The sequence below is a fragment of the Zingiber officinale genome, chromosome 2B (assembly GCF_018446385.1).
Source record: "Zingiber officinale cultivar Zhangliang chromosome 2B, Zo_v1.1, whole genome shotgun sequence".
Taxonomy (NCBI): domain Eukaryota; kingdom Viridiplantae; phylum Streptophyta; class Magnoliopsida; order Zingiberales; family Zingiberaceae; genus Zingiber; species Zingiber officinale.
Window position 1 is genome coordinate 14789516 of NC_055989.1, and position 27752 is coordinate 14817267.

Sequence of the window (27752 nt, forward strand, 5' to 3'; positions counted from 1 at the left end):
AAGATATTCTCACCAATGTATGCTTGTTCACTCCCTTATCTGTTCCTAAAGCTCCTTGGTTCGATGTCAACATGGATTTTGTATTGGGATTATCCCTAACCCAACGAACCTCGGATTCTATTCTAGTTGTGGTTGACAAGTTTTCAAAGATAAGATATTTTGTAGCTTACAAGAAGTTATGGATGATATCCGGATTGCCTATCTTTACTTCAAGGAAATCGTGCATTTACATGACGTTCGTCGACCAATGACTTCAAACGGTGATACCAAGTTCATCAACCATTTCTAGAAGAGCTTATGAGGAAAACTACGAACACAATTGAACTTTAGCAATACTTACCACCCCTAGACAAATGGTCAGACTAAGGTGGTAAATTAAAGTTTAGGCAATCTTCTGAGGTGTCTAATAGGAACTAAACTAAAGTAGTGAAATTTGATGTTATCTCAAGCAGAGTTCGTCTACAACAGATAAAGAAACAGGACCACAAGTTTGAGTTCTTTTGAGAGTATCTATGGGTAGAACCCATCCTCTCGATTTAACCCCTGTTCCATGTGTAGGACAATTTAATCCTAAAGCAAATGAAATGGCAGAGCATCTTCGAAGCATTCATGAGCAGGTGTAACATACAATTCTTGAGAGCAATATCAAGTATAAGACTTGGGTTGATAGTCATCGTCGTCAAGTACTTTTTGAGGTCAGAGATTTTGTCTGGGTTGTATTAACTCATGATTGTTTCCCTGTTGGTGAGTATAATAAATTTAGGGATCGAAAAATTAGACCGTGTGAGATACTATATAAGATTAGCGATAATATCTACAAGTTACACTTTCCTAGTCATTTGAAGACTTCTGATATCTTTAATGTGAAGCACTTGACTCCTTATTTTGTGGATACTGATGATACTACTACGAACTTGATGACGAGTTATGTTCAAACCAAAGCGATTAATGCAGGACCAACATAGCTAATCTTCAGCGACTCGTAACTTTTGACTCAGATATCATATTGAGGCTCTGTCTATGTTGATGAGTAGCTCTTTCATATATCTACATTTGTTGTCAGGTGGAACCCATAATCGACAAGTTTCGAGTCTGAAAAACATTGTTTAGTACATTTTTAGAGTCACAAAATGTTTTTTAAATTATTTTATGTAATTTATATTTTTAGGATATTTAGGGTATTTTTGGTATGTCAGTTATTTATAATTTAAGATTTGTCTATATAAGTGTCATGTTTAGCTATTTGAGGGATTATCTTTAATATTGAATAAAGTTCTCTTTTTTTTTGTAAAACCTAGAGACCGGCGGATTTCTCTTATTTTCAGTGATTTCTCTTTTGTCTTCTCCTCAATTCTACTTTCTCATCAACTCATAGGATAATTGTTATCATGTCCGACGTCACCTTTAATGTATGTGATAAAAATTTGATAAATTATTTTTAGAATAGGGGGAATGATGAAGTCAAAGATGAAAAACAAATTGCAGCCCAACAAGATAAAGATGGGGATCAAGTTAAGGTCATGGAAAGAAAAGGGCAACTCATTCTAGATCTTCTTGATGATCGGTTACATATCAATGGGGACCCAATTACCTCTTATCAGTTGGGATCGATATATTAAAGTTACCATTAAGATAATTAAAACAGGGTAATTCTGATCAACATTCTATAACAAAACAGGTTTATTAAGAAATGTGAGATTCCTCAAAATATTCTAAAATTCCTCGGTAATTAACGGTTGAATTATCATTATTTGTTGGACTGTAAGATGATCCTTTTATTGAATAAGCATTAAATTTAGTGTTGGATATAAGTGATGTGAATGGATAAGAGGTGAAAGAGGAAAGAGACTTCATTATGAATGAGACCTTAGTCCGACATTGGGAGTCCCGTAGCATGTTGGTTGGTTTATATTGATTCACATGAATTGAGGATGTGAATAAATGCATGGGGAGAAACTCTCTTTCATGCATGGATACGCAGGGGGTGCAAATCCAAGGTGCACTGAACCATGTTGACTCGTGTGCGAGCACGACCTACGCACGCTAAATGCTAGACCGGTCGGGACAAAATTTGCCTAAGTGAAACAATCAATATTTTACCACGCAAACCTTTTTGTTGCTTGTGTAATGGATGTCATATGTTTACAAACACAGAAAAGTAGCAGGAGCTCTCCACCCGCGTTCCCTCTTCCTCTGTCGTGCAACTCCTACTCGACAGAGTGCTCATGATAGTAGTCGAGTACCACTCAGTTTGCCATAACCACCAGTGCTTGGTGACCGGCCAGGGCAAAATTTGCTTAAGTGGAACAACCAATATTTTACCAGGCAAACCTTTTTGTTGCTTGTGTAACGGATGTCATATGTTTACAAACACAGAAAAATAGCAGAAGCTCTCCATCCGCGTTCCCTCTTCCTCTGTCGTGCAACTCCTACTCGACAGAGTGCTCATGATAGTAGTCGAGTACCACTCAGTTCTCTATAACCACCAGTGCTTGGTGGAATCATGGTTAACCGTTGTATCGTGGGAAACAAATGACCCGAGTAAACCTCAAAGCACTGCCAGAGGTGGGGCGAATCTATTTCAAGAAAACTGCATCAATCGTTGGCCTTAGTCAGCTCACTCGGTCTCTACATCCGCTTGCCCGGTTGGTCTCCTCATCCGCCCGGTTGACCTCTTCGTCTGCCCTGTCAGCCTCTCCGATCGGCCTCTTTGCTCGGTCGACACCAACTCGCTCGGCATGCCTGTTTGCCCGATCAACCTCTCACTCAGCTTGTCTGTTAGCCCGACCAGCTTCTCACTTGGCTTGTCTATTAGCCCAATCGGCCTCTCACTCGGCCTGTCTGCTTGCCCGGCCAGCCTCTCGCCTGGTCGGCTCTCTGTTTGGCCGAACTTACTTGACCTTACTGCCCGATCGGCCAATCTACTGCTTGCCCTCCCGGCCATTAAGTCCGCTCGAACTTTGCTGCTTGGACTCGGAGCTCGATCTGTACTCAGCAATTAGCAGAAATCAACCTCTGCTGCTAGTATAAAATTATCAGCTCAGGTTATTTCAACAGATAAGTAAATTTAATTCGGAATATTTAAATTCAACTAATATTTCGTAAATCTCCGATAACAAATTGTTTTCTCCGCATCCAAAGTTAATTAAGAGGAATGAAGCTCACAAAGTAACACTAATTAAGTACAAGAGAGCTAGGCTAACTGCTGCTCAAATTAATTTGTAGATAAATAAACTGAAATCTAAAGTCCAAAACACGAGCCAAATTTGACCAAAAATATCCTACATATCAAAAATATAGAAATTATAAAAAAAATGATAAAATAGATATTTAGAACCTCTCACAAAAGACACTAAACGTTATTTTTCAAATCCAAAATTTGACAATTACATATTTCACTAGACAACAAATATAAATTTTTAAAAGAACTACAAATGATAAAAATATAACCTCATTCTAATTTCTAAGTTAAAAGTTATATGATCCTTTAAAATTCAAAAAGTCTACTCTTCTTAATCCTGATTAGGATTCCTTTCATTTCTTTAATTATACTGTCCTTCTGTAATTAAGCTATGATTCCCTCAGCTTCCTCACCATTTCTTCTTCCATTACCTGTTCAAACATAAATGAATAAGACATATAGAAATTAAGATCACTGAAGAACTGATCGTCTTCTTCCTGTTCGTCTGAAACCACAGACTTGAGACTGGTTTCTGTTAACTAAAACAATTAATTAAGTAAAAACTAGTAGGTGGCCGACGACGATGGCAATGCCATGGCAACATCATTGGGTCATCCATCCTTCCCAGTACAAAAAAGTCAGAATATATAGCGTGTTACACATGCTACACGACTGGCCTTCTTCATTATATGTTATATATTCAAGGACTACTTAGACTCATCGACTTATAGTTTGCTGTCTGTCCTAGTGTTGTTTAAATTAGGGTTTTCAGAGTAGAATATAGTATCTCAGTCAACCAAATAACCCTCTTTATTTATAATTTAACTCCTCTTTTGTCCATGCCCTCCCTACCTTCTTGGAAGCTTCTTTCTTCTAGTTGAATATTAAAATCAAGGGGACTCCTGGGCTCGTGATCTTCTAACGCCACCATAGAAACAGCTGGCCGGCTTGGAAGTTTAAAATTAGAAATACAAGGATGATATTTCTGTTTGCTGGACAAGAAGTTAAAGCGAGTAGGCAATTTTTTTTTATTGAATTAGATAGCTATACTGAAGTCACAGTGAGAATAGGCATCTTTAGATCTTTCTATACTTGCAGAACTTTGAACAAGAAATTATGTTGGTCAACAGATCTAGACGACGTAATGAAGGAGAAAGAAGAGATTCAAGTTGCTATTACTATTAATAAAGAATAAAAAATGCCTAAATTTCATACTGTAGAGACAGACACACAATTGGGCACCAACTCGTGGAGATGAGTAGTTGGAGTCAAGGTCATTAGGGTTGCTGGCCCAGAGGCTTGAATGATTGATCAATCAATGAGAGAGGCGAAGAAGAAAAAGAAGAAGAAAGAGAGAAATCCATTAAGGTTGTAGTGTTTTGTACGTTATGTTAGATTTTTGCATATCTACATTGCTTTATTTGATGATGCTTGCATTATAATCTAGGGGTTTTCACAATGTCGATCGAAACTTCATAATTGTACCACTATCAAAATCGCATAGTTCTTTTTGACAATTGCATAGCCAAGGGGATGTAAATTCTTTAACTAGATTGATAAGATCATGTGTGATCGAGCACTAGAAGTGAGTTGTAGTATTCGTCAAAAACCTGAAGAGGTCCAGATAGAATTCAAAGATATTAAAAGACTAAAATGACTAAGAGAAGATCCTAAAGTCCTCGGGCCAATGGTGCGCACTAAGACACTCTTGCGATTAACAAGACATTGAAATTTGAATCTTAACTACAACATATTGTAGGACATGTTTCTCTAATGAGATTATAAACCTAAAAACATTGGTTGCTCTAGATGAATAACCGTAAGCAATTTCTAATTTATTCTAATGATCGATGAAAAATTTTATGAGATCAAATCGATCATTTTTAAAAATAGTCGTATCAACGAGCTTGATACTTATATTATATCAAAATTTTAAAAATCTATACTTATGCAAAAACAATCTATGATTGATTTGATACAACTATATTTAATAAAATTTACAAACCAAGTAAATTAAATGGACTCAAACTAAATCAATGTCATATAGAAATTCTAATGAGTAATTTATTGAGTTGGCAAAGTGCTATATTATTATTATTATTATTATCCTATGTGGCCATGTTATATAGGAAGAAAAGTAAATTTATAAAATTAACTTATAACCAACTATCAAATAATTAGGAAGTAGAAAACAAATTTCCCCAAAAATATATACAGATCAAAAATTAATCTTTATTACCTTCTAATGAATAGGACATCATATGAGGACTGAAAAGTACGGTACTAGATTTTAAGCATTACGCTAATTAGATACATTTGATATTTAATGGATATGCATGGTGACGAAAATGAGACTTGAAATGAATATATTTACATGATAGGGAGAAGGAAACACCCAGTTATTGTGGAACTTGAAAAAGATCAAGAAAACTTGGTGTTTGGATTTTTCAGAACCAGATGACCAAATATCTGACTTACAAATATTCAAGAATATTAACCATTTAAACAAACTAAACTAATTGCATTTGCCTAGCCACTAGTTATACAAAGTGGTGTCATTATCATGGAGATTTTATGACACCAAAGGGCTCAAGAAAAGTTGATGCTCCAACTTTCTGTTAGAGATGACCCAGATACTTGTGTTAGTGTTAACTTCTGCTTCTTAGTAAGTCTGTTTGGTATTCCAATCCCTTTACCGAGGGATTCCCGTCCATAATCAACAGCTTTTCGTCTCAGAGAGCACAATAAAGCAGAAGGCTTACTTTCAGCATCATTATCCTCTGCACCAGAATCAGGGTCTTCATCATCATTTGATAGTTCTTGCATTTCCTGATTCTCATCCTTTTCAACTGCTGTTTCTCCCGGTAGAGAACCATCAGCATCTTCATGCCCGCTAACTCCCCACCATTTGACTGAATGTGATGATAAACCATTGGTCGGAAACCCATATTTGAATTCATCCATGAAGGTGGGGATATGTTTTGATTGGTTCATAGGCAATCCATTTTGTATAAACCTATTTCCTTGTGGCGAAGCATTCACAGTAAGTGAAACTTGCTGCATTTTGGACGGATCCTGGGCAGGGTATCCTGTCCTGTACTCAGAAGAGACAAAATTCGATTAGGCAAAACTAGTTAACTGAACCCGTTCAACCAATTAAACTTAGGAACTAGAAGTCAAACCAGTCCAGTTGCATTAATAGACGGTTCGGATACCAAGCACATGGTTCATACTTCTTATACAAGAGATTATTTCATACAAGTAAGCCATAAACAGAGATCAACACATTTTCCAAATGAGAGATGGTGAACACACAGTGTGAGAAAGTTTGCACATTTGAGCGATAGCGCCCTCGCCAACCTTGCGCTTCACCAGCATCTCTCATGTATATTCTCAAAACATAAAATATCTCATACATAGAAATATACCTAGTAAGAAATGTATGTTTCATCTGTAAATCAAAGTCCATTGCACCTAGGATACAAGCTGAACTGGATTTTGTGACTAAACGAAAAAAAATAAAAGCAACATGTTAGCTTTTTTACTTGAACATTAAACTAAAAGGCATTTCGTATGTTGCATAAGCCTATGAAGCACTGGATCATGAATACCATATATCCATAGGCTGCACGCATGGCAATTATATGCCCCAGATGGTGCATGTTACAATAATCATTAAGTGGATCAGCTGAACCGAATTCAGGATTGGAACCACCATTGCATATAAGATCTATGATCTACCACTAGCCCATATCAGTTAAGTTCATCATGTGATAGACATTATCTCTAGTTGGCTTAATTGAATTGATTATGTTCATTTATATTCAAATTATGTTGTTCTATGACTAGTTAAATTTGAGAAACTCCTGAATAAGAAAAGCACATGCTTGATTGTCTATAAAGTATTATTTGCATCAAAGCATTTAGGTTAGCAAACCACTTACAAAGCAGGATGAATCACTTTGTTTGAAAATGCACCCTTGTGCATTTAGGGGAGAATGAATCAGAAAGCTACTTCATTTACTCAAGTTTGGAAGGAAAAAAAATAACAGTACCTAGAAAAGTATAATTTAAAAATTGTCGGTTACTAACATAAACCCAATAGTTGGAGGTAACCATAGAATACAGGAAGAAGAAATGGTTCTTTTAATGAAGAAAAGAATATCAAATTAGTTTAAAACTGCATCCAAGGACCAAGGTATCTATGTAATCAGCACAAGTGCATATAAATTTCTGAAGGCAGTCTGATTTATTAAAAAAATGATCATTAAACTATTAGTCCACAAGACTACAAGATGAAGACATTTGCCTAATTAACATCAATTATATCAGATACCCTGCTACAGTGTTTTTCGAAGATACTAACTCTTGGTTTAAAGTGTCATGCCGAGTTAATCAAAACAGGTGAAACATCTCGTTCCACTCGACAATCGGCACCGGCACTAGACCCGCAATGGTTGCGACGTGTTGCGTGACTCCGTGGCCGTAGCGGAGGGGTCGCTCGACCCCACAACAGCAACGGAGGGGTCGCATAACCATTCCGTTGCCGCCTCGGAGGCGTTGTGTGACCCTACGGCCGCTGCAAAGGGGTCGCACGACCACCACGGTCGCGCTGGAGGAGTAATGCAATCCTTGTGGCCATGGCTGAGGGGTCGCGCAACCCCGTGGCAGCGCCGAAGTCGCGCGAGCTCGCGAGTGTTGTCGGATTTCACTTTTTTTTAATTAAACTTAGGTTAATTATTTTAATCAACTCATAGATAATCTAAAGAGACTTTATTAAACCCTAATAAAATTATCTAATCAATTTTATATTTATTTATTTTAATTTAAAAATTAAAATAAAATTTTTATTTATTTATTTATCTATTTTCATATCTTTTCCTTTTTTAAGATTATTTTTTATATTGTTTATTTTTTAAAATATTTATGTTAAATATTTTATTTTTTAATTAATATATTTTCTATTTTAAAAATACCAAAATTATATTGGCATGACACGATAAAAAAAAAAAAAAGGGCAGCCCGGCACGATACGGTACTAAAATCATATCGTTCCGGTTCATTGTCGAAATCTCGGCACAGGTCGAAATTTTAAACCTTGTACTAACTAGCTGCCTTTGTCTATAAATTCCCGAAGTCAGTAAGCTTAACCCATTCCACAACTAGTTTGTATCATTCATAGATCAGTCAGTTCTAGCCTCAGTATCATTATCAGGTCAGTTGAACAATTTGAGCCCAGCCAATTTCCTATACATTCAGTGTTCAGATTTGCACTGAAACAATCTCATGATTAAAAATGGATAGCTATCGAGGCAGATAATTTGTGAAATTTGACACACAAAAATTTGCCTATTTTCTCCAAGTACTCATCCATGAAGAAATGAGGTTCTGAGAAAATTAAGGGAATGAAAAAGTTGTGAGAAAATTAAGCTTATCATTTTTATGTTTTCTCTAAATACAACACATACAAACTAAAAAAAAAAATCATGCCTTCCAATTCAAGCACAATATTTAACAAGCTTGTTTTACATTCATGGCAATACACTTACCGTTTAAAAAGTTCAGATAAATATTTGGTTAACAAGGCTAAAAAGGAAAAAATGCCTGATAATGCTTGCATTAGATGACAAAATTATGGCTGAACAAGGATTAATCTCAATGAAACAGAAAGGAACTACACTCACGAGGTTGATAAGGAACCACTGGGAGAAGAAATCACTTTGGAAACAAGATTTCTTTGGTTGGTTGTCTTTGATACATCAAGTATCTCAGGCCTCTCTTTAGCAACATCCCTTCTAATATCATCCACGGTTTTCCCAGCAAGGAACTATAAAGAACATTAGATGTCCAAATATTTGTTCAGTTGAAGATAAAGAAGCACAGAAAAGTTATAATGCACAAGTTGCACTTCCCTATTTCTATTGTTCAGGCTTATTGAACAAAAAATAAGTATGGCCAAGAAAGACGATTACTTGTGATGTCAGAAATCACGGAAAACTTTTTATATGATTAATCATAATGACAGTATGCCTAACTCTATCCTAATGAAAAGATCTTGTTTTTTCTCACTTCATAGCAGCAAATATCTCCATTGTTCGATTGAAGTTGACATAATCAAGTACCCTTGCAAGAAATCACTGAAAACTTTTTATATGGTTAATCATAATGACAATATGCCTAACTCTATCCTAATAAAAAGATCTTGTTTTTTCTCACTTCGTAGCAGCAAATATCTCCATTGTTCGATTGAAGTTGACATAATCAAGTAACCCCTTGCAATCATCTCTATGCATACAAATAATTCTTAATACCAAGGTTCCCTTTCAAAAGATTAAGAAAAAAGAAGAATTTTAAAAGGTAGTGTAGAATCAACTAGCAGTAAAAGTGGTTGGACCAAAAAATATATATGATATGTGATGAATTTAAGGAAATATTAACTGCCCTCTGAAACAGTCTTACTCCTACCTAAAAAATAAAATCTCCCCTTGAAATAGGGTTCAAAGCCAAATAGAAAGTTGGAATGTTGGTCAAAGGAGAAAAAGAAATACTTCTTTTTTATCCTTGAGTTAGATAGCATGGCAAAAAGCACATATTTAAAATCTAGATCCAGCATTCTTGAAGCATGCATGGACATACCAAAAAAATATAAAATTTACACAAGGAACAGAAAGATATGCAACAGAAAAAGAAAACAATACAGGATTGGAGATTGAAAACTGATTTCATCAATCTACCTTGCGATAAGGCCACCGTACGATGCCATAGTCACGGCATACCTTCTTCAAGACACTTGTACAAACTCCTATACAACACATAATGCAACCATCAGATATAAATTATGATCATTCTTAATGCCTAATTCTCAAGGAAACTTTTTTTAAAAGAAAATCTTAATTATCAAAATCCCAAAAGTAGAAACTAGGAAGTACCTACTACTGTTGGTACTGCAGTTGCTATCTCTTAATACTAACTTTGCTATCGATTATATCCTGATTTAGTAACCAACATAGATTTCCTGCATCTATTGTTTCCCAATATTTTATAGCACTATAACTCTGGGTGTATTATTCAAAGAGTTGATGTGAAAATTTCTCATTTATGTGCTTAAACATCAATTAATTAATCTCATCCACTTGATTCATATCAAATTCTTTTGCAGCCTCTTTAATTTATAAGTGCTTTAACCTGTTGTTGTCAAGGTGTGTTTAAGCACCAAGGTAGGCAACAAAAACACCAAGGTAGCAGGCACTTTCCTTATAGCGGGATTTGGGAGGAATAGGAACCAACCTGGTTTTTAACTCCAGCCCATCTTTTAAATTTCATTTGTATGGTTCCAGCAATATCTAACTTCACTTACAGAACCCTAGGAACCTAGGGTGAATATGAAATAAATATCAGATTGGGAAACCTATATAAAATCAAATATCATGCTCCCAAGAGTATGCATAACCCAACAAATATGTAACAAACCAATCAGACTCCACAATCCTGCAACATGTTTTTACCAAACACTGTACCTCCTTATGAGCGCACAAGAAAAGTCTTCTCAGCAATAAAATACTGTATATGTGAAACTAGTGAACTTTTTCACAGCATTAATAATTCTTTTTCCTCTCTATTTTTAGGAAATAAATGTTGTCAATACTAAGTACACACACATACATGTAATTTAATAGTTATTAAATAGAAACTTATAATTTAATTGCTATTATATATAGTTATAGTGAAATAATAGGCGCTAATAAAAAAAGGATAAGGATAAAGAAAAGATACACTAAATTAAAATGCGACATTCCTCTTGTTTGATTTGGAAAGGGAAGAGATAGGATGAGAAAAAATGAATGAATATCAACTCTTCCACTCTTTAAAGTCATACTGTAAAAATGAAAGGTTGGGGGTAAAGCATATATGTTGGATTTATCTATCCATATCATATTGCAGATACATCAATGATGGAATTATTTCTTACTGAAACAAGGTTCATCCAATAAAAATATATAAATGTGGTCTCCTCTTCTTCTTAGTGGCGGTCGTTGATGGTCTCTCTCTAGTGGTTTTGGGTGGATTTGGAGGGTGCAGAGAGGATATCCTACTGCCTATATCGGAGTGTTCTTCTCCGGCATAGGAGTTATCTTCCCACTGGTGTTACAGTTTATCCCACCCCCTCTCCTTGTTTCCTCGGTTTTCCTCCTCCCCCCTACTTCTCCTCTATACTGGTGCCTGGAACAAGGCCTCTGATCAGTAAAATTCCCATTGCTTCACACATTGTCGGAGGTTTGCTAGCGTTTTCAAATTCTGTGAAAATTCAAGCCGGCAGGTTCCATAGAAGGAATTTCTTGGAGCAATTATTCAGCATTAATGGACATTAATTCCAAAGATATTGGCTTTAATTAGCATGGTACTTAATTGGAAGTCTTTGGTGACATTTCTAATTTGGTTTTGGCGGAGACCACGTATTTTGCTTGGACGGTGCTTCCAAATTATTGGTTACACATTACTCTTTCATTCGATTTGGATTGACTTTGGTTTTGCTTTTCTTACTTTAAATCTCCACATGGAAACATCAAGATAGGAAAGAAGAAAAAAGACCTTAAATATTCTCCTTTGAGTCTCACCAAGGGCCCACATGCTCTTTTATTTGAAGAATCTAGATTTGCCAATGCAGAGGCTGCAACACACCTGACAAAAAAGGGATTCAATGATGGTTGCGATGGGGACACGCCAAATCATGCTAAGGTAGCGGACCAAGCCTCCAACGTGGTTAGACACGAGCACGTTGACTTGGAACACCAAGATGAGGTGGACAATGCAGCTGATGTGGCTAACTTGCCACATGGGTCAACTGAACCTCCCCCTCAAGATCAGGTACAAGTTGAAGCAAATCAACAACCGGTGGTGGAGGAGGTTCTGGTGAGAAATTAGCCAACTCTGACTGTGGACAACTGTCAGGCTGAAGCTAATGAAACAGCAGCTACTGGTGGGCAGGGGAATCGTCCACCACAAAAAAAGTCTTGGGCAACTCTTTTCAAAGCCAACAGGAAGACAAAGCTTGCTATGTCACTTGATCAATATGAAGCTAAAGGAGAAAGAATATCTTTTGACTATGATGACATTGATGGCATGGAGGACGCGATGAGTTTCAATCTAGTTGATTGCTTCATGGGACGACATCCAGCCATAGATGGGGTCAGAATTATAAGTGCTCGTTGGAGGATTCCTCACAAATTTTTCTTGCATAAAAGTGATTGGGAGGGTATACCGTTTTGACACAGAGGAAGAACGGAAAAAATCTTACAAGGACCCTACTTTGTCTTCGGAATTCCAATCTTTTTGAAGATCATGCCAAGATGTTTTCTTTACAATGAAGATGGAAGCTTGTCCCTGCTTGGATCCAAATTCATGGTCTACCACGAAATTGTTGGACTCAAAAAGTATTAAGCATGATTGGATCAGAAGTAGGAAAGCCGTTGTACACCGACAATCTAACACAAACAAGAGAATGCTTGGAGTATGCGCGACTCTTGGTGGAGATTCCAGCCTTTGGGGAAAGAGTTCATGAGGTGCCTATTACTTTGCCCATTGGAGTACAAGTAGATCTACGTGTTATCTATGAAATGGTACCAGATTTTTGACAAATCTGTAAGAAGGTTGGCCACCAATCGGAAACTTGCCGAGGAGGTGTTGGCTAGTCTGAACAGCAACACAACCGGCCGGCACAGAATATACAAAATGATAGGAATGGCCAAGGCCTTGGAAGACAAAGATCACAATCAGTAAGAGGTCGAGGAAGGACAAGGGCTAAGGACCGTACTCGGCAACAATGGAGACAAACACATCAACGAACAAATGTTGGAATTCTGATAGTGCATAATGAATTGGCAATAGTAGAACTTCAGCCCGATTTCTGTGGTTATTGAACCACCCATCAACCACAACGTTGGAGTTCAAAGAGCTATTGACCAAGTTAGAGTCCAAGGTGCTGTTGACCAACACGTCCAAGGAGTTGTTGACCACAATGTTGAAGTCTAAGATGTTGGAGTCCAAGTAACTGTTGACCATGTTGGAGTCCAAGTTGTTGACCGCGTTGGCATCCAAGGGGTTGCTGAGATACAACCTATACCCACACGGGTTAGAGAGGAGGCAACACAGACTACAGAGGAGCAACCACCGCATGCTGCCCATTCTGCACGTTCCAACTTAGGAAGTTCGTCTTCTTCGTCCTCTTCGGTTGAACAAAGCACCATAGCAGCAAGCGAGACAATCAAGAACACATCTGAGGCGTCAACATCATCCTTACCATCAGCCCCATCTCCGAGTGCAAGTGGGACTGCAGGTGGTGACACAATGATACCAAAGAGTGAGCGACAACTTAGGGAGAGAGCAGCCGGCCGAGGTGGTCAATAAAGGTAGCCACTTATAACATTAGGGGCTTTAACAAGTCCCTAAAGCATGGAGGAGTGCAGCACCTCCTTCAACACAAAGATATTCACGTTATTGCACTATTGGAGACAAAGCTTAATGAGAACTCTTTAGAGCCGATTCTGGGGAGAAGATTTTCAGGTATGGGACATGCACACAACTTTAATTTTTCTAACCATGGCCGTATACTGGTTCTTTGGGACTTGCAGAGGGTGGATATGAATGTTATTATGACTACTGATCAGTACATACATTGCTATGTTCGATGTCGCATCTCCAATAAAGGCTTCTTAGTGACTTTTGTCTATGGGTTGCATTCAATAATCTCACGAAAACCTTTATGGGAAGCACTCACTGATCTAGGAGGTATCATTTCCGATGCATGGATGATTATGGAAGACTTCAACTCTTATTTATCTATTCATGAAAAGCAAGGAGTATCTCCAGTTACAAATCAAGAAATGTGGGACTTACAGATTTTTGCACAAACTTGTGATTTGGTGGATCTCCAATCCATTAGATGTCGCTTTACATGGTAACGTTTCTTGCAAGCTAGATAGAGCTTTGGTTAACTCCTTTTGGTTGATAGCAGATTTTGATGTATATGCGGAGTTTATGGCACCGAGATGTCTCTCGAATTACTCATGTACCATTATGCACACATTAGCCAAGGATCGGCCACCAAATAGAGCCTTTAAATTCAATAATATGTGGTCATTGTATGAAGATTTTGAGAAGGTTGTGAAGGACTCATGGGCAACCCCGGCAATGGGAAATGCCCAATATGTTCTCAAGACAAATATGTTCCGTTTGAAAGGATGCTTGAGAAAGCTAAACAAGAAAAAATTTGGGCACATTTCGAAGAAGGTAAGAAGGGCAAAGTAAGAGTTGGAGGAGCTGCAAAGAGGCATTCTAGATGGTGGTCCTTCTATGGAGTACAATCACATAAGGAAGTAAGTCAACCTACTAGTTGACGCGGAAAGACAATTTTATCATATAAAGGGCAAAGAATGTCTACTTAAAGAGTGTGGACAAATATACAAAAAATTTTCATAATGTGATGAAAAGGAATAACAAGAGAAATGCAATCATTACACTCAAGAAACAGAATGGGGAACAAACCACAAGTATAGATGAAGTTGTAGAGGAATTTGTTGACTACTTTCATGTCTTACTCGGTTAAAAGGAGGCGTGCAAAATTCAGGACAGCAATGAGCTCATGGGAAGGAAGCTAACCATGGGGCAATCTGAAAATTTATGCAAGCCGGTTGCAATGAAGAAATAAAGGCTGCGTTATATGATATTGGGTAGAAAAGCCCCGAGCCCGGACGGCTACGGTTCGAAATTCTTTACTTCATCTTGGGATATTGTTGATAATGATCTTATTGCTGTAGGAATTTTTTTAAAATGGTTGTCTACTAAAGCAATGGAATCACTCTTTGATCTCACTCGTGCCAAAAGGTGACCATACTGTGGGGATTTCAAATTATAGGGCAATTTCTTGCCAATGTATTCTACAAAGTCATTTCGAAGATACTTACTGGGCGGTTATCGGAGGTCTTGGATTTCTTATTAGATCCAGCTCAAGTAGCATTCATCAAGGGGCGTTCTATAGGTGATAACATATATTTGACCCAAGAATTACTCTGAAAGTATGAACGCAAAAGGGTTTCTCCTAGATGCATGATCAAAGTGGACTTAAAAAAAGCTTTGATGTGGTGCATTGGGATTTCCTTATGTCGGCACTCATTGGTTTTGGTTTTTCCCAATGATATTGCAATTGGATAAAGGAATGTGTCACTGCGGTATCTTATTCAATTTCTTTAAATGGTAGCATATATGGTTTCTTTAATGGTAAAAGAAGACTTAGGCAAGGGGATCCCCTCTCTCCCTTGTTGTTTGGCTTATGTATTGAAGTGTTATCGAGGAAGCTCAAGATCACCGCAACATTGCCATCTTTTCATTATCACCCAATGTGCAAGGAGGTGGCCATTACACATCTTGTTTATGTGGATAATTTAATGTTGTTTTGTCGAGCGGATATATCATCTACACAACACATAGTGGAATGTTTATACCACTTTGGAGGGATTTCGGGACTATGGGCAAACCCTCAAAAGACACAAGTTTATATGGTCGGAGTGGATGCAAGTTTAAAGAGAACTTCTTGATCTCATGGGGTTCCAAGAAGGTTCATTTCCTTTCCGATACTTGGGTATCCCATTGGCGGCGTAAAAGCTAAGGATTGCTAATTATGGGTCTCTCCTAGATGCTATCACAAGAAGGATAAATGCTTGGCCTAAGCATACTTTATCATACGTCGGACGTTTGGAATTAGTAGGTATGGTTCTTCAAGGTATGACATGTTTTTGGCTCTCAATGCTTCCAATTCCTAATGGAGTACTTGACAAGATCAAAGCAATTTGTCGTATGTTTATTTGGTCTTCAAAGCACCCACCTATATCTTGGTCCAAAATTTGTTTATCAAAACAAGATGGGGGTAATGGATTTAGGGACCTTCTTGCATTGAATGAGGCTTTGTTAAGTAACAAACTATAGGATGTCAATGCCAAAATGGATTCCTTATAGGTCAAGTGGGTGCATCAATACTATATCAAATGGGCTGATTTTTAGGCATGAAAAATCAAGGCTTCAGACTCGCCCTTGATCAAGAGACTTATAGAAATCCGGAACAAGATCTTAAGAGCCTCAAATGGAATTGGTGCAAACATGACACTGATGGATTGGTTTGTTGGTGAAGGAAAAGGAGTTGCAAAAGGTTATCAATTCTTCATACCAAGGGATCCGGAGGTGGCTTGGATTTCTATAGTATAAAGGCCGGAGATCATGCGAAAGCATCGATTCATCTTATGGATGCTAGCAAATGGTAAACTAAAAACCAATGATAGAATGGAATATCAATCAAACAAAGAATGTATATTGTGCCGGCATCAAGAAGAATCAAATCACCACTTGTTCTTTGAATGCTCTATGGCTTGTGGTTTGTGGAGCAAAGTGAAGCAATGGTTGGACATTAATTTGATTTTCCACTCCTTTGATGAATTATAGCAAGTCCTTGGGCGGAACTACCAAGATGGTAGCCGGAAAACAAAGGCTCGATACCTAGGCATCTTAAGCATGATCTATTTCATATGGGAAGCTAGCAATAAAAGTCAGTATCAAGGGGTTGCTCCAGATGTTGATTGGATTTTCCGCAAAATTCATATTCATGTTCATCGTTTTGTAGATCTGAAGCCAACATAATGCTTCTTATTTGACTTTGCACTTTGCATGGTTTTGGTTGGTGATAGCTATATCATGAGGTGAAAATGGCTGATTTGAGTTTGTGATTGTTGTTCATGTTTTGTAACTGTCAACATGTTCTGTTAGTATCTGTGAATGAGCTCTCAATGTTGTTTATTCGAAGCTACTCGAATTGTCCGTGTTATTGCCTAAGGAAGACACTTGTCGTTGCATTGTTGATTGGCTCTGGATTTCATCGTGTTATGGTTGTCCGTGTAAGCTTCATAGTGTTTGGTTTGTGTAAGTAAGATGCATTGCTGTAGCTTTTGGTGTGGATGCAAAGGTTAATATGGACTTATGTCCATGTAATGACACTTCTGGAATGGATTGACTATATTGTTACATGCAAGATAGATGGTGTGGACATCTCAATGGGTGACGTGTGCCATGATGTTTGATTATAGGCAAGTTTTGAGTGTTGAGTGTGCATTATCGAGTTTATCTCGCTGTAGAGGCTTAACTCCTTGACATTTTGTATGCCTGATATGTTGTTTGAGAGTTTTTACCTCTCAAACTGACTTTATATGCATGTACCTTTTTCAAAAAAAAATAATAAAAATATATATATAAATGTTGGATATACCGATCCATATGCAGATACATCCATGAAAGAAATATTTCTTATTGGACAAGGTTAATCCACGATATATATATATATGAACTGATAGGGAATAGAAAACAAACCTAGATAGAAGCATGCAATTTACTTTTTCAATATACAAAAAAAAATCTAACAAATTAAACAAAGTCCAAACAAACAAAAGCAATAGAAAAGCAAATTCCATTGGATGCCTCTTATAAGGATTTACTAAATTCATCGAGTTGTTCCAAAGAATCAATACAGTTAATTATCAATGAAATCCCTTGTTGGCTCTCTATGAAATATTAGTTTGGAGGATTTCTATGTTATATTTGAGAGGCGTCTTAATGCAATCGCTTTAGATATTGTATTATTTATTGGATAAATAAATTCACTATTTGAGTGTACATTTACTATGTATATGATATTGATCTTAAACTCAATTAATGAAGTCCACAATATAATGCATAGCACAAGAGAAATTGTGATTAGACCACAATGAGTGAGTATCTCCATATGTGTAATTATGTACGTATTGAAATCATGGTTTAAAGTGTCGTGACGAGACTGTCGAAACGGGCGAAACATCTCATTCCGCTCGGTGACCGGCACCGGCATGACCCCGACACCTGACCCACGACAATTGCGACGTATTGTGTGACCCCATGCCCAACACCATACCCACGACAGTTGCGACGTGTTGCGCAACCTCGTGGTCGCAGCGAAGGGGTCGGTCGACCTCGCAAAAACAGCAGAGGGGTCGCATAACCCTTTCCCTACCACTACGGAGACGTTGTGCGACCCTGTGACTGCTGTAGAGGGGTCGCACGACCACCGCGGTCGCCTCGGAGGAGTCACGCGATCCCCGTAGCCATGGTTGAGGGGTCACGCAACCTTGCAGCACCGCCGAAGTAGCGCGAGCTTGTGAGTGGTGTTGGATTTCGAATTTTTTTAATTAAACTTAGGTTAATTATTTTAATCAATTCCTAGTTATGATGGAGATAATCTAAATAGGTTTTATTAAACCCTCATAAAACTTTTATTTATTTATTATCTATTTTTATATCTTTTCCTTTTTTTAAAGATTATTTTTTATATTGTTTATTTTTAAATATTTATGTTAAATATTTTATTTTTTAATTAATATATTTTATATTTAAAAAACACCGAAACTATATTAACATGTATCGTGCCGAAACTGTATCGTTCCGATCCAACACCGAAATCTCGGCACGAGTCGAAATTTTAAACCTTGATTGAAATATTCCCTAATTGATGAATTGATGAGATTGGACATCATCAATTCTGTAAGACTAGCATAACATCCTTGGTTTATCCAAACAGTTGGTCCTGCTGAAAATATTGTGATGTTGAGAGTTAATATATGGATGTTGGTTAAGGATAACTAGTTCATTGGATGTGACCTGCTATGACTTCATGTGGTTTTATATATGTCTATGAAGATCTCATTGCAGCTCAAGTGCAAGTTTCTTTCGACTTGAGGTATTCAAATCATCTTGATCATGGAGACTTATAGTTTGGCATCTTAAGTAAGCATCTCCTTGGAGATGTGACCTTGGGATGATTGGGTATAAGTCAAAATATCCAAAGGTAATTGAATAGCCCACAGAGGATTCACCACTCGTTTAATAATGAGGCATATACCAAGCTCTTTGTCAGGATTCTTACTTGTAAAGTTTTTGCCAAAGCAATACACATCAAGAGGATGGTTTTCTTGGATACGTGTTTGAATTATTTGAATTAATAACAAGAAACTACTACTTGGGCTAGGTGTGACGTAGTTAGCTTAGTGGCGACTGATACATAGACCATATCCTGAACGAAGTGGGTATAAAATGAGTGAAAGGAATATGCGCACTAATTATTATAGTCACTGAAGGGTTCAAAATTATTGAATTGTTCAGGAATGAACTATGATTTTCCGGTTAATTGGGATCATAATATACTAATAGGTGTCACTCATGATCAATCTATAATTAATGGATGATTTTGGACGCCAACATAAATCAAGAATTTATTGGGTCACACGCACTACGAGTATATTTGAAAGACTTAAAACAAGTTTGAGAATTAGATTCTCAAATTGAGATAGACAAAATTTGGTAAGACCAAACAAGGGGTAAATATGAAAGATATTTATTGGTTCAACACCTCTTGTAGACATGGTTAAATCCCTTTTCGTTTAGTTATGAATCAAAGTTGGTTTAGTTTAAAACCAACCTTAATTAATCAATTGTTGATAAGAGAAGAACAACCTAATGGGATTAGGTTTTTCTCTCCTCTCTCCTCCTCTCCTTGTCGCTGCTGACCACAAGAAACACTGCCGACTCTTGTGCCACCGGAAGTCCAAGCTGCCGGCAGCCAGCCCCGCTGTGCCTCCCCTTCCAGCTGGCCATCCCACTGCCGTCTTAATTGCTGGACAGCACCTTGCTGTCTTCCAAACAGTGGTGGACAGCAAGCAATTCTAGACGGACAGCAACATGATCTTGCTGTCCTCTTGCTGCCGGTTGCATCCACCTTGCCGCCGGCCATTCCAGCCGCCGGCAGCAGCCCCAAATCCAGCCGGACAGCAACTTTGTTGAAGTTGCTATCCCGCCGGAACAGCAAGGAGAAAGAGCTACTTCCCTTGTCCTCTTTGTCCCCCTTTTGTGCCGTCAAGTTGCCTATGATGTCGGGCACAAATAAGGCTGTGGGTCTCTCTTGGATCGTGTCGTTGCTCTTCCTTTGGCTAGTACCGAAGAGGAGACGAAAACTTGTGGCTTAACAAAGCGGTCTAGAAGGTATCTCGACATGGATATCGATAGAGGCTAGCTAAACACTCTCTACAAAGTTTGATTACAAACTCGCATGTATAATTTCATTATGAAATTTAATTCTACAATTATGTTTACACATGTGTTATATCCTATATGTATGTGATGTACGTGTTGTAATAATTTAGGAAATTATTATGCTTCCGTTGTTTGTTTATGAAACAAATTTTAAAAACGTGCAATAAGACACCCAATAATGGTATCAAAATCACTGTGTGTTTCGACATAGATGCGCAGGTTGTCATAAATGCTATTTATGGAAATTTAGGAAATTCCATATATAGAAATTGTTTCCTAATCCAATGTAAAATTTCTAATTTTGGAAATTATTTCCTAATTTGTTAGGAAATCCAATTTTGGAGATTGATTCCCAATTTGTTAGGAAATTTCAATCTTGAAAATTTATTTCTAAATTTATTAGGAAATCCAATCTTGAAATTTTTTTTCCTAATTTAATTAGGCACTTCCTAGTTTGGAAATTGTTTCCTAATAAAATATTAAATTAGAATTGAAAATTGTTTCCTAAAAAATTATTAAATTAGAATTGAAAATTGTTTCCTAATCTAATTAAGGAATTTTGGTTTATGGAAATCAAATTCTTTATTATATTTAATTTCCTAATTAATTTATGACAACTATGTCATGATATCATATGATGCCATGATTATGTTATGTTATACCATGTAAATAGCTTACATACTTTTGTAACTTACAAATTTTTGTATACCTCTTTGCATGTAATTGGTGATACCTAAATTAAAACTTACAGATTTTTGTAAATAGTTTACAGATTTTTATATAAAGCCCTTATAAAAAGTTTAAAACTAACACCTTTTATTAATATGGTAAGAACCAGAGTTTAATTTTATGTTTAGATTGTTGGACTCTCTCCAAACCTAACTTGAAATTAGATAGGTTCGATTAATGTGTTAACTTTAACTTGAATCATTGATTCGTTGGACTCTCTAGGTTAATGTGAATAGGGGTGATATTGGATGATATGCATATGATATATATATGTTAATGAGTTAACAATCCGATATTTATTGATAACATAATGTGATAGTTATATATATGCGATATATAATTGGTATATGAGATACCTACCACTAGAAATAAGAATAACTTGTTAGACTCTCTCCAAAGGTTGTTCTTATCTATAGTGGACATCACTTGGAGAAAACCTATCATCTCCCGAATTCAAATTAAGGGCTCTTGAACTTGATAAGCAAGTGGGACATCTTTTATGTATGTAAATTGTTTGTATTACATAATTAATTCATCTCTCTTATATGCTCAATTTTGTATTTCTAGTTTAATATAATCAGAATGTTTTCTTTGAATTTGCGCTCAATTTTGGAAATAAACTAGCTAACCAAGCCGAACTTCTTGGATTGGCTTCAAAATCTGAGAATTATTCTTAGGGACAAAAAAAGAAGAATCCGCTCCAAAGGGCTCATGTTACCATTGTGGTAAAGTGGGACATGGAGAAAAACTGCTAGATTTATCTTAAGTTCATAAAGAAGAGAAAGACATCTGATGCCCCATTTCCCTTGGGTATCTTCATTATTGAATTTCATACTATTTCTTTAAACATTTAGGTATTAGATATCGGGTGTGCCTCACATATATATGTAATGACAGAAGTGGGCTAAAGAATAGTGGATGACTAGTCAAGAGAGATTCAAATTTGCAAGTTGACAATGAAGCAAAAGTTACAGCCATAACCATAGGAACTTATTTGTTGAAACTCCCTAGTGGACTAGTTTTGGAATTGGATAATTGTTATTATATTCCTTCGTTAATAAAGAACATTGTTTCTATTTCTTGTTTAGATAGAAAAAATTTCCATTTAACTTTTAGTAATAATTGTTGTTACATAACTTTAAATGGTGTTCTTTATGCGATCGGAACGTTATGCAATAGTATCTACGCGCTAGATATATCCAATGACATATTCAATATCGAAACAACCAGTAAACGTGCTAAACGAGACGATCAGTTAACTTCCTACATGTGGCATTGTCGCCTTGGGCATATAAGAAGAAACGCATGTCCAAATTACACAAGTGTTGAATTATGGAATCATTTAAATTAGATTCATTTTATACATGCGCTTTATGCTTACAAGGCAAGATGAACCTTTTAAGGGAAAAGGTGAACGAAAGAATTATGCATTAGCCCTCATACATACCAATGTACGTGGACCTATGCCAACTCATGCATGGGGAGGTTATAGCTACTTCATTACCTTCATCGATGATCACTCACGATTTGGATATATATATCTCTTGAGACACAAATCTAAAGTCTTTGAAAAGTTCAAATAATACAAACATGAAGTAGAGAAACAACTAGACAAAAGTATTACAATAGTTCGATCGAATCGAGGTGGCGAATTGTTGGGTTCAATCAAAGTCTCACATTGGAAAGATTTGGTAAAGATCATCTGTTTAAAATGATGTAGGATATCTTCATTGGCATGAGACTTTTTGGGGAGAGCCCAAGAGCAAAGTCATGAGAGCCTAAGCCCAAAGTGGACAATATCAAGCATTGTGGAGATAGATTTGGTAAAGATCATCGGTTTAAAAGGATGTAGGATATCTTCATTGGCATGAGACCTTTTGGAGAGAGCCTAAGAGCAAACTCATGAGAGTCTAGGCCCAAAGTAGACAATATCATGCATTGTGGAGATATGTGAACATCCTTTGGGCACAACAATTGGTACCAGAGTCATGATCCAGACCAGATACCATGTGGGGTGGCCTTGAACGAAATTGAGAGTGGGTCCGGGATAGGTCAGGTTGACCGGATGCTTGTGAGAAGACCCCGGAGCAGGTCAGGGTGACCGGATACTTGTGGGGAGGTAAATAGGTCAAGGTGACTGGATGCTCACAGGGAGGCCCGAAGCAGATCATGAGTGACCGAATGCTCATGGGGAGGCCCAAAGCAGGTCATGAGTGATCGGATGCTCGTGGGGAGGCCCGAAGCAGGTTAGGGTGACCGAATGCTTGCAGGGAGGCGCGAAGCAGGTCAAGAGTGACCGGATGCGGATGCTTGCGGAGAAGCCCAAAGCATATCAGGGTGACTGGATGCGGATGCTCGCAGGAAGGCCCAGGACAGGTCAGAGTGACTAGATGCGAATGCTTACGGGGAGGCCCAGAGCAGGTCAGGGTGGCCGGATGCTCGCGGGGAGGCCCGGACCATGAGAGTAATTATGGTCCTTCGTTTGAGGGGAGGATTGTTGGGTTCAATCAAAGTCTCACATTGGAAAGATTTGGTAAAGATCATCAATTTAAAAGAATGTATGATATCTCCAATGGCATGAGGCCTTTTGGAGAGAGCTCAATAGCAAAGTCATGAGGGTCTAGGCCCAAAGTGGATAATATCATGTCATTGTGGAGATATGTGGGCATCCTTTGGGCACAACACGAATACTTGAGAGTTTCAAAATTATCTCAGGGACAATAGCATATTGTCTTAATGGACTCCGTCATACACACAACATAATGGTATGTCTAAGAGGCGAAACCGAACATTGTTGGAAATGGTTAGGTCGATGATGAATCATGCAAGTCTTCCCAAATCATGTTGGCCTTACATACTCGAGGTAGCTATTTACTTGCTAAAATGAGTCCCGACTAAGACAGTCTTACTACTCCATATAAGATATTGAATGGTAAGAAACCTCATATGTCTTATTTGAAGATATGTGGTTGTCCTGTTTATGTGAAGAGGACTATATCAGATAAGTTAGATGCTAAGTCTGATAAGTGTCTATTTATTGGTGACCCTAAGAAAACTAGAGGTTACCAATTCTATCATCCCTTGGAACAAAAGAAAAAGATGTTTATTTCAAGTCATGATGTATTCCTGGAAAAAGAGTTTCTCTTATTGGAAAACAATAGAAGTGAGGTTGAACTAAGGGCAGTTCAAGAGATTCCAATAGACACAGAAGAGATGTTTAATCAAGAACCACAGTTGATTACTCATAGGGATATGAACTTGTTGATACACCACATCTTCGTAGATCTAGTAGGACACGTCTAATTCCTGAAAGATATTAATTTCTCATAAGTGAATCGAGAGACGTATTACTCATTGAGGATAAGGAGCCTACTAATTATGAAAAAATTCTTAATAGTTCCGAAAGGGACTTATTGTTAGAAGCCATGAAATCAGAAATGGATTTCATATATGAAAACTAAGTTTGCAACTTGGTGGACCCACCCGAAGGTATAACGCCTATAGGGTGCAAATGAGATTTCAAGAAAAAAACCGACATACATGGTAATTTGATTACCTATAAAGCAAGATTAGTAGCAAAAGACTATCGTCAAAAATATGGTATTGACTATGACGACAGTTTCTCACTAGTCGTCATGTTTAAATCCACTCAGATGTTGTTAGCCATAGCAGTTCATCATGATTATGAGATATAGCAAATAGATGTAAAAATAATTTTCCTTAACGGGAATATATTCGAGGATGTGTGTATGATACAACTCAAAAGTTTCACATCTGTTGGCAAAACCAAACAGTCCATTTATGGACTGAAGCAAGCATCTAAGAGTTGGAACATCCATTTTGACGAGGTTATCAAAGAGTTTTATTTCTCACAAAATCCAGATAAACCTGTGTGTACATGAAGGTCAGTGGGAGTGCGATCATTTTTCTAGTGTTATACGTTGATGACATATTACTTATAGGAAACGATGTGCCTCTTCTATGGCCACTTAAATCTTGGTTGTCCAAAACATTCTCCATGAAAGACATAGGAGAAACAACCTATATTTGGGATTAAAATCTATAGAGATAGATCGAGAAAGTTGTTTGGTCTTTCACGGTCTACATACATAGATAAAGCACTAAAACAGTTCCACTTAAATCACAAACACTATCAATATTTGGATCCACCCGAAGGTATAACGCCTATAGGGTGCAAATGAGATTTCAAGAAAAAAACCGACATACATGGTAATTTGATTACCTATAAAGCAAGATTAGTAGCAAAAGACTATCGTCAAAAATATGGTATTGACTATGACGAAAGTTTCTCACCAGTCGTCATGTTTAAATCCACTCGGATGTTGTTGGCCATAGCAGCTCATCATGATTATGAGATATAGCAAATAGATGTAAAAATAATTTTCCTTAATGGAAATCTATTCAAGGATGTGTGTATGATACAACTCAAAAGTTTCACATCTGTTGGCAAAACCAAAGTATGCAAGCTTCAACAGTCCATTTATGGACTGAAGCAAGCATCTAAGAGTTGGAACATCCATTTTGACGAGGTTATCAAAGAATTTTATTTCTCACAAAATCCAGATAAACATGTGTGTACATGAAGGTTAGTGGGAGTGCGATCATTTTTCTAGTGTTATATCTTGATGACATATTACTTATAGGAAACGATATGGCTCTTCTACGGCCACTTAAATCTTGGTTGTCCAAAACATTCTCCATGAAAGACATAGGAGAAACAACCTATATTTGGGATTAAGATCTATAGAGATAGACCGAGAAAGTTGTTTAGTCTTTCACGGTCTACATAGATAGATAAAGTACTAAAACAGTTTAACATAGAGGAATAAAAGAAAGATTTTCTTCCCATGAGGCATGGTATTCATCTTTTGAAGTATGTGTCCGAGCACACATAAGCTGACATTGACATTGTTCATAAAAATTTACCAAGGACTCCGGCAGACGCATGCCCGGAAAAAAACTCCTCCCACCTCTTAGTCGCTTGAGTATTCCATTTGGACAAAAGAAAAAACCAAGTTCAATAGCTTTCAATTGAGCTAAATTTATTGAAATACTAGAACGTAGAATAAAAAAAATGTACAAATACCTGCATTTTTGTATTTGTATACATAAGTTTGTACAAATGATTATTAGTTATGATTTTTTTGTGTATATAAGAAGCTGTGTCTCCGTTTTATGATTTGTTCTGCAGAGAAAGGTCTAATTCTTCCAATTTGTTTTCTTTTATAGATGCAAGTCACCATAACATAATAAATAGATTGGTTATTCAATATTTGGAGAAAACGAGGAGAGAGACTATCAATCACAAACACATAAAAAAAGATTTAAAAAATCATGTTAACACAAGTATCTCTGGATCTTGTAGTACCTACAATTTTACCACTATTTGTCTTATTCCAATAGAGTTTGGATTATTAATTTTGTTTTTTTCCTAGTGTAAATGCTTCTTAGCTGTTGATTCTTGCATCTCACGCAGGAACTTTCATGTCAAAAACAAACAAGTCATATATAATTGGATTAGTATGGATAGAGAAGAACTCTTTGTCACAAATTTCTAATTGTCCAATCTGAATATTAGGCTCTCATGTACCTCCACAACGCAACTATCTAATCTAATATCATACTGTAATTCTCTATCTCTTCATGATCAAGCTTTTCATGCATGATCATTGGATGAACATCACTGGCCGATTCAAATCTCTGTACGTAGACATGGTTTAAGGACACCACCTAAGTGGTCAAAGACCCAAATTAAAACGATAGGAGTTAACTGCCAGATAAAAAAATAAACTCCTTTCGGATCACAATGAACAAATACCAAAGTGGAAGGACGACAAGCGCGGTCCCCAATTCGAATGCTCAAAGCTACACAGCAAACAATTAAGAAACAAAAGCGGGGGCTCACAGGAGGTTTTCTTGTGGCATTACCTAAGATAGGAGCGGCCTCGGCGATGGGAAGCGAGAAAAGCTTGGAGATCTCGTCGAAGATCAGCGTTGCGCTCTTTGTCTGCGGCTTCTTCGGAGGCAGTATCTGGTGCTGCCTCTGAGATTGGGCGGAAGAAGCGTCCAACGGGGGCGCGGAGGTCATTTAGAGTCCAACCACGAGGAAGATGATCCAAACGCAAAATCAAAATCAAAATCAAAATCAAATCTACGATGGGAAGGTGTGAAACGGAAGCAAGAACAGGTCTCGATCAGGATTCGAGCGAGGATTTGTAGGTAACAGACGGGTTCGGTTCCTCTTTTTCTCTCGTCGACAGATTGAAGCCTAGGGTTCGCCTGACGGTATATATTAATTAATATTATAACAGAAACAGACAAATAAATAAGGAAAAGTATTAAAATATTTTTTATTAAAGAAAAAAAATCAAAATAACTCTCTATTTTATATTATTGTAACAATTAATGTGATAAAATAAATCAATGTAAATAATAAAAATAAAATAGATAGAATATTTTTATATAATTTTTTTTAACTTAATCAGTACTATTTTAACGTGGAATGAAAAATGAAAAAAAAAATCAAATGATCACCATTTTGGTCATATGATATCCTATTTTTAATTAAAATTAAATGAGCATCTAATTTAAAATAATTTATTAAAAATACATTTACATTATATGATCATTCGACCATGTAGTGTTAGTGCAATAATTGTCTTCAGGT

General features: G+C 37.0%; 1 protein-coding gene across 1 annotated transcript; it reads right to left on the reverse strand.

Annotated features, from left to right (window-relative positions):
* Positions 1–5530: 5530 nt before the first annotated feature.
* Positions 5531–27346, reverse strand: LOC122045370 (protein NLP1-like). The gene is made up of 4 exons (XM_042605562.1): positions 27014–27346; positions 9916–9983; positions 8866–9008; positions 5531–6275 (listed from the first exon to the last, which is right to left on the reverse strand). Exons 1-4 carry the CDS (start codon positions 27171–27173, stop codon positions 5771–5773), a joined length of 876 nt encoding a protein of 291 aa, XP_042461496.1. The 5' UTR covers positions 27174–27346; the 3' UTR covers positions 5531–5770.
* Positions 27347–27752: the final 406 nt, after the last annotated feature.